This window comes from Nomascus leucogenys, chromosome 10 (assembly GCF_006542625.1).
Source record: "Nomascus leucogenys isolate Asia chromosome 10, Asia_NLE_v1, whole genome shotgun sequence".
NCBI classification, from domain to species: Eukaryota; Metazoa; Chordata; class Mammalia; order Primates; family Hylobatidae; genus Nomascus; species Nomascus leucogenys.
The window spans coordinates 60,028,007-60,042,336 of NC_044390.1; the positions used below are offsets into that span (position 1 = coordinate 60,028,007).

The 14,330-nt window shown below is 50.2% G+C and overlaps 1 protein-coding gene across 17 annotated transcripts in view; it reads right to left on the reverse strand.

The window, feature by feature from the left end:
* Positions 1-14,330, reverse strand: part of SMARCA4 (SWI/SNF related, matrix associated, actin dependent regulator of chromatin, subfamily a, member 4) — a 100,381-nt gene that overhangs the window by 10,538 nt on the left and 75,513 nt on the right. For 9 of the 17 annotated variants that reach the window (XM_030820838.1, XM_030820835.1, XM_030820827.1 and 6 more), the window contains 3 exons: positions 13,526-13,744; positions 9,129-9,224; positions 7,329-7,639 (listed from right to left, as the gene is read on the reverse strand). In XM_030820838.1, the coding sequence (XP_030676698.1) occupies positions 7,329-7,639; positions 9,129-9,224; positions 13,526-13,744 (626 nt within the window). The remainder of the gene's footprint in view (positions 1-7,328; positions 7,640-9,128; positions 9,225-13,525; positions 13,745-14,330) is intronic. The other 8 variants (XM_030820843.1, XM_030820842.1, XM_030820840.1 and 5 more) reach the window with 4 other exon arrangements.

The window sequence follows — 14,330 nt, forward strand, 5'->3', positions numbered from 1 at the left end:
CACTCTCCAGCTCAGCGAGGCAGGCTCCTGACACCGAATCTAGAGGACAACATCCCGTGTTCACTCTTTGAATTATTAGAACTCAGGTCTACACAGACACCAATCTCTTTACAGGCTTCACATTTAACTCAATTACAGAGCTGAACTAATTAGAGGGTTCTGGAAAGCAAACTAAAAAACAAAAATTCTGGCCAGGCGTGATGGTGGTGGGCACCTGTAATCCCAGCTATTTGGGAGGCTGAGGCAGGAGAATCGCTTGAACCTGGAAGGTGGAAGTTGCAGGGAGCTGAGATCGTGCCACGGCACTCCAGCCTGGGTGACAGAGTGAGACTCTGCCTCAAAAAAAAAAAAAAAAATCAAATTAAACAAAAAGAAGTTTTCTTTTCTTTTCTTGGAAAGGAGCAATTGAAAGTTGGAGACAAAAAAGTGAGCTATTAGCTGTGTCTGACTTTATTCCATTCAAGCTCTTCTCAGCCTGGTGCAGCTGTGTGGGTCCAAGGAAGGGCCGAGTGACATGAGCACCACCTGCCACGTAGTCGGTGGCGTGGAAGCTTCCAGGGGTCTGAAAGATGTGTCATACAGAATGTAACTTCTAGCCAATGATGGGCAAATAATAATAATAATAATAAAAAAGAATGTAACTTTGCCCCAAATGAGGTCTGGCTTTTGCCTAGGGCTCCTGGGAGGTGATCTCTGAGCCCTTAGAATGTCACACCTAATGGCTGTCTTTGTTTACGTGGGGTCTGGGACCAGTCCTAGGTTGGGGCTTTGGGCTATGTAGTTTCTGCTCAACCTGCAGAGGGACTGGAGATGGGGGTCAGCCACGTGGGTAGCCAGTTGTGTCTGTGACCAAGTCCCAATAAAAATGCTGGACACAGGGTGGGTGGCGGTGGCTCACGCCTGTAATCCCAACACTTCGGGAGGCTGAGGCAGGTGGATCACTTAAGGTCGGGAGTTCGAGACCAGCCTGGCCAACATGGTGAAACCCCATCTCTACTAAAAATACAAAAATTAGCCAGGTGTGGTGGTGTGAGCCTGTAATCCCAGCTGCTCAGGAGGCTGAGGCAGGAGAATCACTTCAACCCAGGAGGCAGAGGTTACAGTGAGCTGAGATTGTGCCACTGCACTCCAGCCTGAGTGACAGAGTGAGACTGCATCTCAAAAAAAAAAAAAAAAAAAAAAAAAAACAACCTCTGGACACAGAGGCTTCTCTGGTTGGCAATGCTCTGTGTCAACATCACCAGGAACATCAGCGCTGTCTTCAACTCCACGGGGAGGAGACAAAGGAAAGCCCTGTGTCTGGAACCGTCCAGATCACCTCAAGTGATCCGCCCGCCTTGGCCCCCAAGAGGCCCCATACATCTCTTGCCTTGGTTGATTTTAATCTGTAGCTTTGCACTGTAATAAATCATAACTGCAAGCGTAACAGTTGCTAGGGCTCAGGGGGTCCTAGAGAATGACGGCACTTGAGGGTGATCTTGTGGACTTTTCCCACCCTGTGGACCCTGAGGTTGTTTTCCCTCATAGCTCCAAATTTAGTTAAGAATATCAGAAATATCCATTAAGTACACCAATTTTGCATCCAAACATCATGTTTGAAATTATCGCTAAATGGAGGCAGCTTTTCTTTTGCTTTTTTTTGCTTTTTTTTTTGCAACAGGGTCTCACTCTGTCACCCATGTTGGAGTGCAGTGATGTGATTATACCTCACTGTGGCCTTGACCTCTTGTGGTCCTCCTGCCTCAGCTTCCTGAATAGCTGAGACAACAGGCGTGCACCACCATGCCTGGCTAATTTTCGTATTTTTTGCATAGGCGGGGTCTCCCTATGTTGCTCAGGTTGGTCTCGTACTCCTGGTCTCAAGGGATCCACACGCCTCAGCCTTACAAAGTTCTGGGATTACAGGCGTGACCGCTACGCCCAGCTGAGGTAGCTTTTCAACGACTCTTTCCTGAGTTGATGTGCCCTATGTGATGTTTTCCTGTGCAAATCACATTACAGTGAGTGGACAGACCCATGCCTGCTGTGCTTCCAGCACTCAGGAGGCTTTCTTTAATAGTCATCTTTGTTGTCCTACTTGTAATTCCAACATAGTTACTCCCAGTCTAATGGGCAACCCCCAGGTCTGTGAATCCATCCATTCCAGGAAGATGTGAGGTTAAATTGAAAACATAGATCAAATCCCCCACTGAGGCATCCTCCCACATGGACCCCAGGTAAGACAGGAGCATTGCTGTATGACTGAAATGTTGGTGTTCTCTTCAAAGCAGGTCTCAAAATCTCTACCAGAATCGAATGTCCTGAAACAGAACAGTTTTGATCAAGCAGTCATTTAGCAATAAGAGTTAGGATTTGGGGTTTTTTAAATTTTTTTTTTTTTTTTGAGATGGAGTCTCGCTCTGTCGCCCAGGCTGGAGTGCAGTGGCACAATCTCTGCTCACTGCAAGCTCTGCCTCCCAGGTTCATGCCATTCTCTTGCTTCAGCCTCCTGAGTAGCTGAGACTACAGGTGCCTGCCACCACGCCCGGCTAATTTTTTGTATTTTTAGTAGAGACGGGGTTTCACCATGTTAGCCAGGATGGTCTCGATCTCCTGGCCTCGTGATCCGCTCGCCTCGGCCTCCCAAACTGCTGGGATTACAGACATGAGCCACCACACCCGGCCTTTTTTTTTTTTTTTTAATAGCGACAGAGTCTCACTATGTTGGCCAGGGTCATCTGAACTCCTGGGCTCAAGTGATCCTCTGCCTCAGCCTCCCAAACTGTTGGGATTACAGGTGTGAGCCACCGTGCCCAGCCTGTATTGCTGTGGCTTTTTTGGGACAGGGTGTCACTCCCATTGCCCAGGCTGGAGTGCAGTGGCACGATCATGGCACATTGCAGCCTCAACTTCCCGAGCTTAGGTGATCCTCCCACCTAAGCCTCTCAAGTAGCTGTGACTATAGGCACGCACCACCATGCATGGCTAAGTTTTGTATTTTTTGTAGAGATGGTGTTTCACCACATTTCCCAGATTGGTCTTGAACCCCTGGGCTCAAGAGATCCACCCACCTCGGCCTTCCAAAGTGCTGGGATTATAGGCATGAGCCACTGTGCCCGGCCGAAAGTTTTAATTTATTCTACCATTTATCATCAAACCTTACAAAGGCTACAAGACTGACTAGAGCAGCTGGGTGAGCCATTCCCTCTTTTGTCAGATGATGTACAACTAAATATAACCCTAAAGGGCTCTTTCTGTGAGTCTAAAACTAAAAAAAAAATGGACTAACACTGGACATACTTTTTGTCTGAAAATATTCAGGGTCTTAATAAGTTGAGCATGCTGTTTCTGTCTTTTTAAAAACCAAGGTGTAATGGAATACAGAGAAGTGTACATATCTCATGTGTACACCTTGGTGAATGTACACATCATATACACATCCAGATCTACAGAGAGAATATCCCCAGTATCCTAGAAGGCTCATCGTGTGGCTTTCTTGCTATTCCCTCTCTCAAGGTAAGCACTGCTTGGCAGCCATTACTGTGGATCAGCTTCTGACCCTCACAGAACTGGAGGCACACAGTAGGCCCTCTTTTTTTTTTTTTGAGACAGAGTCTCGCTCTGTCGCCTAGGCTGGAGTGCCATGGCACGGTCTCAGCTCACTGCAAGCTCCGCCTCCCGGGTTCGTACCATTCTCCTGCCTCAGCCTCCTGAGTAGCTGGGACTACAGGTGCCCGCCACCACACCTGGCTAATTTTTTATATTTTTAGTAGAGACGGGGTTTCACCGTATTAGCCAGGATGGTCTCGATCTCCTGACCTCGTGATCTGCCCACCTCAGCCTCCCAAAGTGCTGGGATTACAGGCGTGAGCCAGTGCGCCCAGCCAGTAGGCCCTTTTTAGTGTCTGGCTTCTTTCACTTGACAAAATGTAAGCTTCTTCCAGGTAGCAGTACTATGTCTGTTTTCACAGCTATTTGGGGCCCTGTACAATTAGGCCCCCACTGATCTGTGCCCCTGTAGATGGACACTGGGCTGATTCCTGTTTTGGGAGATTATGACCAAAGTGGGTATGGACACGCCTGTCCGTGTGGACAGATGCACTCAGCTCTCCTGGGTAGAACGAGGGCTGCAGGCTGCTGGGTCAGAGGGTATGTACAGGCTGGGCCTCAGAAAATACTGTCTTCTGCAGTTCCATGGTTAAAAACAAACAAAGCAAAACAGAAGAGATTGCCAAAGAGCTGCATACTCTTACACGCAGGGTGTGAGGCCAGACTGCTTCAGACTTGCCAGCACTGACGGGCATTCGGCCATTGTGGGGCGGGTGCTGGCGCAAGTCACTCTGGTTTTAACAAGCATTTTCTTGAAGTCGTGATGCTAATGCAATGATATGAGCACCTTTTCCCACACTGATTAGTCCTGGGATGTCCTGTGTAAGGAGGCGTCTGTTCCCAGCTCTTGCCCAGCTTTAAATTGTGTTGTCTTTTCCTAATCTATGAGGAGTTTTCACTGTCTCCATTAGCGTGTCCATTAATAAACAGATGTTATTAATTTTAGTGAGGTCTAATTTCTCAATTGTTTGTGATTAGTGGCTTTTGGCTCCCGTGGAAGAAATCGATGCCTACTCATGAAGATTTTCTCCCATGCTTTCTTCTAGAACTTTGTTTTACCTTTCACGTTCTTACATCCACCATCCATGTCACGTGGATCCAAGTGCATGGTGTGTGTGTGTGTGGGGGTGGTCAGGGCTCATCCTCTCTACGTGGATACCCAGGAGACCAGCATGATGGAGACGCCCGTGCTTTCCCCACTGCGCTTCAAGGGTCTTCTTCAGGTTGGTAAAGTTAAGTTTCCCTTGCAAGAATATCATTCGAAATAAAACATGGGGAGGGTCTGTCATTGTCATTAGATTTTTGCAAATTCCATTTTTTTGTTTTTGTTTTTCAGATATTGTCTCACTCTTGTCACCCAGGCTGGAGTGCAATGGTACAATCTCGGCTCACTGCACACTCTGCCTTCTGGGTTCAAGCGATTCTCGCGCCCAGCCTCCCGAGTGGCTGGAACCACAAGCACACATCACCACGCCAGGTTAATTTCTTTTTTTGTATTTTTTTAGAGATGGGGTTTCGCCATGTTGGCCAGACTGGTCTCAAACTCCTAACCTCAAGTGATCTGCCTGCCTCAGCCTCCCAAAGTGCTGGGATTACATGAGCCACTATACCTGGCCCATATTTTAAATAAGTATTCTGTATTTATTTTATAAGAGACAGGCTGGAGTGCAGCTGTGTGATCACGGCTCACTGTAGCCTGGACCTGCTGTACTCAAGTGATCCTCCCACCTCAGCTTCCCGAATAGTGGGGACCCCAGGCGTGTGCCACTGCCCGCAGCTGTATCCCACACTTTAAGTAACTTAAGTCCTCCACTTGCTTTCCTCTTTGAGGACTTAACCTTGGAGTTAGGTTTGTGAATTAGAGTCAATATATTTTTTTCTCAATACTGACAACACATGACATTTTCAGATCTGGCATTGAACTTGAATATGTCTCCTTTCCTTCATCATCTGTTTCTCTTCCAATAATGAAAGAACCCTTTTTTTTTTTCTTTTTTTTGAGATGGAGTCTTGCTCTGTCCCCCAGGCTGGAGTGCACTGATGTGATCTTGGGTCACTGCAACCGCCGCCTCCCAGCTTCAAGAGATTCTCCTACCTCAGCCTCCCGAGTAGCTGGGATTACAGGCGTGCACCACTAGGCTCGGCTAATTTTTGTAGTTTTAGTAGAGAGGGGGTTTCACCATATTGGCCAGGCTGGTTTCAAACTCCTGACCTCAAGTGATCCGCCCGCCTCGGCCTCCCAAAGTGCTGGGATTACAGGCGTGAGCCACCGCGCCCAGCTAAAAGAACCTTTTTAAGCAGTATTTTGTTTTTGGAGTTGGCGTCTTGCTCTGTCACCCAAGGCTGGAGTGCAATGGTGCAATCTTGGTCCATAGCAACCTCCACTTCCTGGGTTCAAGTGATTCTCCTGTCTCAGCCTCCCAAACAGCTAGGATTACAGGCATGTGCCACCAAATCCAGGTAATTGTTTTTGTATTTTCAGTAAAGATGGGTTTTCACCATGTTGTCCATGCTGGTCTCAAACTCCTGACCTCAAGTGATCCTCCCACCTCAGCCTCTCAAAGTGCTGGGTTGACAGGTGTGGACCACCACGGCTGGCCTTGCGCGGTAATTTTGATCCATTAATTTAGGCACTAAAATTGTTACCATTCTCTAACTTCACATTTGGTAAGATTCTCTCCAAACCATGCATGTGGGCTCCCTTCACTTTCCCCTCCAACAGATACAATTCCTCCGTGCTCTGCTTCATGACTAACAGCAAACTGTTATTTAAAATCAAACAGTACAACCCTCCCATTATGGGGACAGCCGTACTGGCCAGTGTGTACCAGGAAGTGAAATAAGACCTTGGAGAGTGGAAGACTGGGTGAGTCCTTGGCCTGGCATGGGCCTTACACCCCTTGCTGGCTCCTGCCCAGCTCTATGACCTGCCCTGGGCTGGCAGAAGGTGCACATCCCTCCCTGGGGAGTTGCTGAGAACATTCCTTTCTTCTTATTTAAACGGTACTCACATAGAGTCGCTCACGGAAAAGGATATTAATAAATGAAAAACACATAAATGGCACTCATGATCCACCAACACGTTATGATCCACCGCTGGGCCGTGGCCACAGCTGGAACCGCATGCTGCCTCGTATATAGGACATGTCTGTGAGGACAGCGATCTCCAGGCTTGGAGCAGAGCCTGGCAGAGAGCAGGAGTGTGGCCACCATCTCACCAACACAGAGATGGCACGGGTAGCCTGGGAGGGTGCAAGGACAGGAGAGGGCTGCCACTTTCTCTGCTCCAGACATGCCAGCCTCTTGTCCTCGTCCTCCTGGCCACATGGGCAGCACCCATTACTGCCATATAACCCCTCATCCCACCTCGTCCCTTGAGGCCACCAGGCCACAGCTTTGGCAGAGCCTCTCTGCCTGCTGTGGCCTCTGCTGGTGCACTCTCCCCAACCTCCCCTCTCTCAAGGCTCTGCTGCAATGTCCCCTTCCCCAAGACCCGCACCCCTGCCTCTCCCCTCGACGACGTGTGACATTCCCTCTCATCACGGCAGATACACGTGTGCTTCCCTGTTCCAGAAAGCATGTTCCTCAGGGCCAGGCTCAAAGACACAGATATTCAGTCAGTATTTTGGATGAGTGAAAGAGGGAGCAGCCCAAGCCTGAGTGTGCAGTCAGAGTGCAGACACCAGGCCTGCTCCCACACGGACCCCCGCAGCCCCCGCCCTCCCCGCCTCCTCGCTTACCTGTCCTTGTACTTGATCACGGCATCCACAATCTTCTTCATCTTCTTGGTGAGGTTGGGCGGGTTTGGGGAGAGCTTCTCGGCAGGCGGCCGCCCGCGCTTCTTCTGCTTCTTGCTCTCGTCGTCCTTGTCGCGGCTGCGGGTGCTGGTGGTCGGGGTGGAGGAGCCGGCGTCACTGTCTCGCTTGCGCTTCCGTGACGATTTCTTCTGCCGGACCTCCTCTTCGATCTCCTCCAGCGTGCCCTCCTCGATGGCCTTCAGGGTCAATAGTAGTAAAATAGGACAGCCAGCACCCAGGTCGACAAGCAGAGGCTGCGATGCAATCCCAGGGGCCGGGCTGGGACACGGAGGAGGGCCCCCGCACCCGCTCTCCCTCTAGCTTGACTGGCTCGGGCATAACACACACTGGGACTCTCAAGGGGTGCCTGGGCTGCAGTGAAAGACCAGCACTGCCCCCAGCAGGCACCCCACCCAAGCTTGTCCTTAAAACACTAATGTTTGAATTTCTTGACCAAAAAAAAAAAAGAACTATCTTCTCTGTACAGAGAAGAACGTGCTCCTGAAATCCCTTCACCTGGAGGTGATGTTGACACCTCTGTTCCACACTCTCCTCATCTATTTCTTTTATTTACTTGGCTGGTCTTGAACTCCTGGTCTCAAGCAATGCTCCCATCTTAGCCTCCCAAAGTGGTAGGATTCCAGATGTAAGTCACTGTGCCTGGCCTCCATCTATTTCTTCTTTTTAAGATTTTTTTTTTTTGGAGACGGAGTCTCACTCCGTCACCAGGCTGGAGTGCAGTGGCATGATCTTGGCTCACTGCAACCTCCACCTCCCGGGTTCAAGCAACTCTCCTGCCTCAGCCTCCTGAGTAGCTGGAATTACAGGCGCACACCACCACACCCAGCTAATTTTTGTATTTTTAGTAGAGACAGGGTTTCACCATATTGGCCAGTATGGTCTCAAACTCTTGACCTTGTGATCTGCCCGCCTCGGCCTCCCAAAGTGCTAGGATTACAGATGTGAGCCACCACACCTGGCCTTTTTAAGACATTTTAAAAATTATTTTTATTTTTATTTTTTTGAGACGGAGTTTCGCTCTTGTCACCAAGGTTGGAGTGCAGTGGTGCAATCTCAGCTCACTGCAATCTCCGCCTCCTGGGTTGAAGCGATTCTCCTGCTTCAGCCTCCCAAGTATCTGGGATTACAGGTACGTGCCAGCACACCTGGCTAATTTTTGTATTAAAAATTATTTTTAAATTTTCTTTTTTGTTGTTGAGATGCAGTCTCGCTCTGTCACCAGGCTGGAGTGCAGTGGTGCAATCTCAGCTCACTGCAACCTCCACCTTCCTGGTTCAAGCGATTCTCCTCCCTCATCCTCCTGAGTAGCTGGGACTACGGGCGCCCACCACCACGTCCAGCTAATTTTAGTATTTTTAGTAGAGACAGAGTTTCACCATGTTGGCCAGGATGGTCTTGATCTCTTAACCTCGTGATCCGCCCACCTCGGCCTCCCAAAGTGCTGGGATTACAGGCGTGAGCCACTTCGCCCAGCCGATTTTTAAATTTTCTTAGACATGGGGTCTTGCTACATTGCCCTGGTTGGACTTGAACTCCTGGGCTCAAGTGATCTTCCCATCTTAGCCTCCTGAATAGCTGGGCATTTAAAAAAATATATTATAAATCATATATAACATAAAATTTACCAAGGCAGCCATGTTTTAGTACACAGTTCAGGGGCATTAGGCGCATCCCCAGTGTTGTGCAGCCCTCAGCGCCACCCACCTCCAGAACTCTCCCCACCTTTGACGCACGTGTGCAGAACTGAAGGCCACGCTGGAATTGTAGCCCACGTGCCACACTGCTGGCTGTGTCATGGATATCTTTTCCTGTAATTTTCTACAACAAAATTTTTTAATGTCTGTTTAGTGTTTCAGTGCACAACGTGCCCTAATTTAGCCTCCCCTTGTTCTTGGGCATTTAGGTCATTTCCCTTTTTTCTGAGACAGGGTCTCATTCTGTCGCCCAGGCTGGAGTGCAGTGGCGCAATCTTGGCTCACTACAAACTCCAACTCCTACGTTCCAGTGATTCTCCTGACTCAGCCTCCCGAGTAGCTGGGATGACAGGCGCCCACCACCACACCTGGCTAATTTTTGTATTTTTAGTAGAAATGGGTTTTTGCCATGTTGGCCAGGCTGGTCTTGAGCTCCTGACCTCAGGTGATCCGCCCACCTCGGCCTCCCAAAGTGCTTGGGATTACAGGCATGTGTCACTGTGCCTGGCAGTTTTTTTTTTTAAATAGAGATAAAGGTCTTGCTCTTTTGGCCAGACTGGTCTCAAAATCCTGAGCTGAAATGATCCTCCCACTTTGGCTTCTCCAAGTACTGGGATTACAGGCATGAGCTGCCAGGTCTGACTACCTTTTTTTATTGTTGTTGCTATTTTAAATAATGCTATTGACAACTGACATTGTTTAAGACAGATTCCTCATGGTAAAACTGCTGAGAAGGACATGAATATGAACAATATTAAGAGAATCCCCAGGTATTAATTTTCAATGGTACTAATAACTTATCCAAATGGTAAAAAATGCAGCCAGGGGAGCCAGGTGTCCAGGGAATCTGAGGCTGTGCCAGTGAGCTAGGCACTGTGCCTGGCGCTGAGGACAGAGCAGTGACTTGAACCAGCCAGGGCCCTTTCCCCTACCCTTGGAAGGGAGATGGTGATCAGACGGCAACATCCCACAAGTGGGGTGACAAATGTGTCAGGTGCCAGGAAGGAGGGAAGAGAGAGACACCAGAACGATGGAGCAGACATGTCTTAGAGAAGATGGGAAGCTGAGAGCCTGAGGGGCCCAGGAGGACGGAAGGCGTCTGGGCCAAAGGAGTTGCATGGAGGGCATAGCAGGCAGGAGGCACCGGGAGAAGGCCCCCTGCAGACCCAGGGCGGAGTGGCGGGTGCCCCCCAGACTCATATCTACCTGGAACCTTGGAATGGGACCTTCTTTGCAAATGAGGTCTTTACTTTTGGGATTAAGTTTTAAAAAATGTTCTTAAAAGACACAGAAGGGGACACAGAGGAGAAGTCCCCATGAAGACAGAGGCAGAGATAGCGTGATGCTGCCCCAAGCCAGGAGGCTTCTGGAACCATCAGAAGCTGGAAAAGCCAAGGAAGGGTCCTCCCCTAGGGCCTCGAAGGGAACACAGCCCTGTCCACATCGTGGATTCAGACTTCTGACCCAGAATGCAGAGAAAATAGTTCTGTTGCTTTAGGCTGCCACAGTCATGGCCATGTCCGATGGCGGCCATAGGGGCATTTTGAAGGCTTTGAGTTCACTTGGCAACAGATGGCTGCCAGAAAAGTGGTGCCAATTCCACAGCCACCAGTAGCGGGGAGACTGTGTTTTGTATAATATTTTTCACAACTGTGAATTTGAATATAATGTGTAATAAGATGGGCTCAATGGGAAAAAATAGTCTCTTCAACAAATGCTGCTGGGACAACTGGATTCCCACAGCTGGATGGATGAAGATGGACCCCTACCTCACATCACGTATAAAATTTAACTCAAAATGGATCTTACATGGATCTGCATGGAAGAGCTCCAACTATAACCCTCCTAGAAGAAAAGACAGGGGCAAGTCTTCCTGACCTTGGATATGGCAATGGTTTCTTAGATACAACACCAAGGCACAGGTGAAAAAGAAAAATCGACTGTAGGTACAATGAAACACTTCTGTGCTTCAACGGATATCAAGGAAGTGAAAAGAGAATGTGCAGAATGGAACAAAATATTTACAAATGATATCTGATAAGGCACTTGTAAATAACTTACAATTCAATATTAAGATAAATATATTTTAAATTTGGGTAAAGGATGATGTGACTAGACATCTCTTTCTAGAGGATACACAAAGGGCCAACAAGCACATGAAAAGATACTCCACACCATTAGCCATCAGGGAAATGCAAATCCAAACCACACTCAGATGGCACTTCATACCTGCTGGGATGGCTAGAATCAGCGGGCAAGGGAACAGCAAGGGTTGCTGAGGATGTAGAGAAAGAGGAACCCTCATACACAGCTGGTGGGACTGTGAACTGGCGCAGCCAACGAGGAAACCAGGCTGGGGTCCCTCAAAAGGTTAAATAGAGAACTAACATTGGTCCGGCAACTCTACGCCTAGGCATGTATTAAAGAGAAATCAGAGCACGTGCACACAAAAACGTGTACGTGAATGTTCACAGTACTATTGCTTGTAATAGCCCGAAAGTGGATACAACCCAAGTGTCCATCAAGAATGGACAGAAAACCCAAATGTGACAAATCTGTATGAGGCACGATTATTTCACCATCAAAGAATGAAGCACACCTGCTGCATCATGGGTCAGTAGGTTACGCTGCATGAAAAAACCCTGACACCAAAGCATCCCACGCTGTAGGACTCCACTGAAAGGAAACGCCCAGAACAGGCAAAACTATATGGACAGAAAGTACATCAGTGGTTGCCTGGGGCTGGGGAGAATCCATGAATTAATAGGAATGGCAAATCGGGGCAGGGCTTCTTTTGGGGGCGATGAGAATGTTCTAAAATGGACTGTGGTGATAGATGCACAACTCTTGGATACACTGAAGATGATTGTATCATATACCCAAAAGGGTGAACTGTATGGTATGTAAATTACACCTAGAAAAAAATGTACATAGAGCAGCCACATATGAACTGATCTTAAATTTAAAAGGTACTCACTGCCTCAAATATGCAAGGCTGAGCTGGGCACCGTGGCTCATGCCCGTGATCCCAGCTACTCTGGAGGCCGAGGTGGGTAGATTGCTTGAGCCCAGGAGTTTGAGACCAGCCTGGGTGACACAGTGAGACCCCCACTTTACAAAAAATTTAAAATTAGCCAGGCGTGTTGGTGTGTACCTGTAGTCCTAGCTACTCAGGAGGCTGAGGTGTGAGGATCACTTGAGCCCCCCAGGAACTGGAGGCCAGCCTGGGTAACATAGCAAGACTTTGTCTCTGTTAAAAAAGAAAAAAATGCAGGGCTGGTGACACTCACACAGCAGCCAAACAGCTCTGCTGTCACACAGGTCTGTGGCAGGGCTCACACTCTGTCTTTTCAGGGTTTCTCTTCTGGGTCCTGGAGTGCTCTGCTTGGGAGGCTGGCTGGGGAACAGGATGGCCCGTCTGTCACCTGGGCTCCTGGTGTGTTTCAACAGCGCCCTCTGGTGCACAGCTTGGCAGGCAAGCTCATGAGTCTGGGCTGCTGAGGTCCCAGGAGGGGACTGGGGCTGTTTGGCCACATGGGCTAGGCCACATGGCTCTTTGCTGGGTGTGGCACTTTGCACGGCATAGCCAAAAGCTGCCACCTGCCTTCTCGGAATTATTGCTTCAGGACATTTTTATGACACAACGTCAGGGATGGATTCTGAATCATCATCTCTATAACTCAGAGCCCCTGAGCTGGGAAGGGGTCTGATTTGTCACCGTAACCCCAGTGAGGACGTCAGTGCCAGGCACCTGTCACAGTGTGCCTTGGGCTGGGAAAGTTGGGTCGGAGAAAGCCCCAGGAGCACCGCACAACTGACTCAGACATCTGCAGCTGCTGTTGCAGGGCCAGGTGCCATCTGGTGAGAACGGGCCCTCACATCAGCTCCACAAGCAGCTGCCAGCCCTGTGCAGCACCTGCCAGGTTCAGAGGCCCTTGGGGGCTTGCCCTCTCCTCCCTCCCCATGACTGAGTCTCCCCAGCTCATGGCGGGGGCTTGCCCAAAGTGAGGCTGCCTGCAGCCAGCAATGCAACACTTTGCAGGGCGCCTCAACAGTCCATGATTCACCCCTGTGCCTCCCTCCTGGCAGGTACTGGGAAAGCCAGCAGTCCACTGAGATCAGCAACATGATTTTTTAACCTCGGGAAGAGGTAAACCCTTGTACTTGAAAGACCAACCATAACCAGCAGCAGGTTTTGAGCTGCTCAGGAACCGTGGGTCCTTCTTGCACTCCGAGGCAGAGCCAGAAGGACCTGACCATCCCTGGCCCACATTGGAAGGCTCTTGGCTGTCCGCGGAGCCTGGCCAGGAGTGGCCCAAGGGAAGCGTTTTGGACCCAGGCCTGAGTCCTGGTGGCGGGCCCTCTGTCTCCCCAGCCCTGCCTGGCACCAGCCTGTGGCGGCTGCCGGGCCTCTCCAGCATGTACCTTGAGCCACTGCTTCTCCGTCAGTGAGTCACTGTAGTCCACCTCCTTGCGGTGGCGGGAACCACGGCCGAACATCTTCTCCTCCTCCTCCTCACAGGTCAGCCGCTCTACCTCCGCGTCGTCCTTGATGATCCACGAGGGGAGCTCGTCCTCCTCCATGAGGCGCGGCTTCCGCTTGGGGTTACGGGCCTCCTCGCGCCTGCGGTCCAGGTCCATGCGCTGGTGGGCGGGGAGGCAAAGGGAGAGGCATCAGCACGCGGGCACCAGGGGCATGCTAGAGCCAGAACACCGAGGGTTCAGAAGGGCCTTTCTCTGCCCATGGGGCTGCACGCTGCTGCGAGAGTTAAACAGTAGCTCTTGATTTTTCAGTGGCTGACCTGGCCTGGCTATGTCAGACCCTGACTAGGCGCTCTGCCTCAGGAGGCAGAGGAAACTCGAAAAGATGGAAGGTTGCACAAGAGGGCTGCAGACCCCAGCAGGGGAGCAGTAGCTGCGCAGCCCAGCGTTGGTGAAGGCATGAGGTCTGCGGGCCAAGGGGCCCCTGCCTGGGTGGCTTATTTCCTGTTTCCCACCCAGGGGCAAGGGGGCTCTGCGACTGAAGTCCTGGTCAGTCTCTTGGCCTTGGATGGGGCAAACTCCCTCTGAAAGGGAGTGCACGAAGCCCCGGAGAGCCCGTTAGAAAACAGAGCTGGTGGGGCAGGTCTTGGGTCACACGCAGAATGGCTGGGTGTGCATCTCGCCCTCCGATGCCATGCTCAGGAGGCTGGGGGTGGAAGACGGGTCAGTCTGGAGGCAAGAGTGGGCT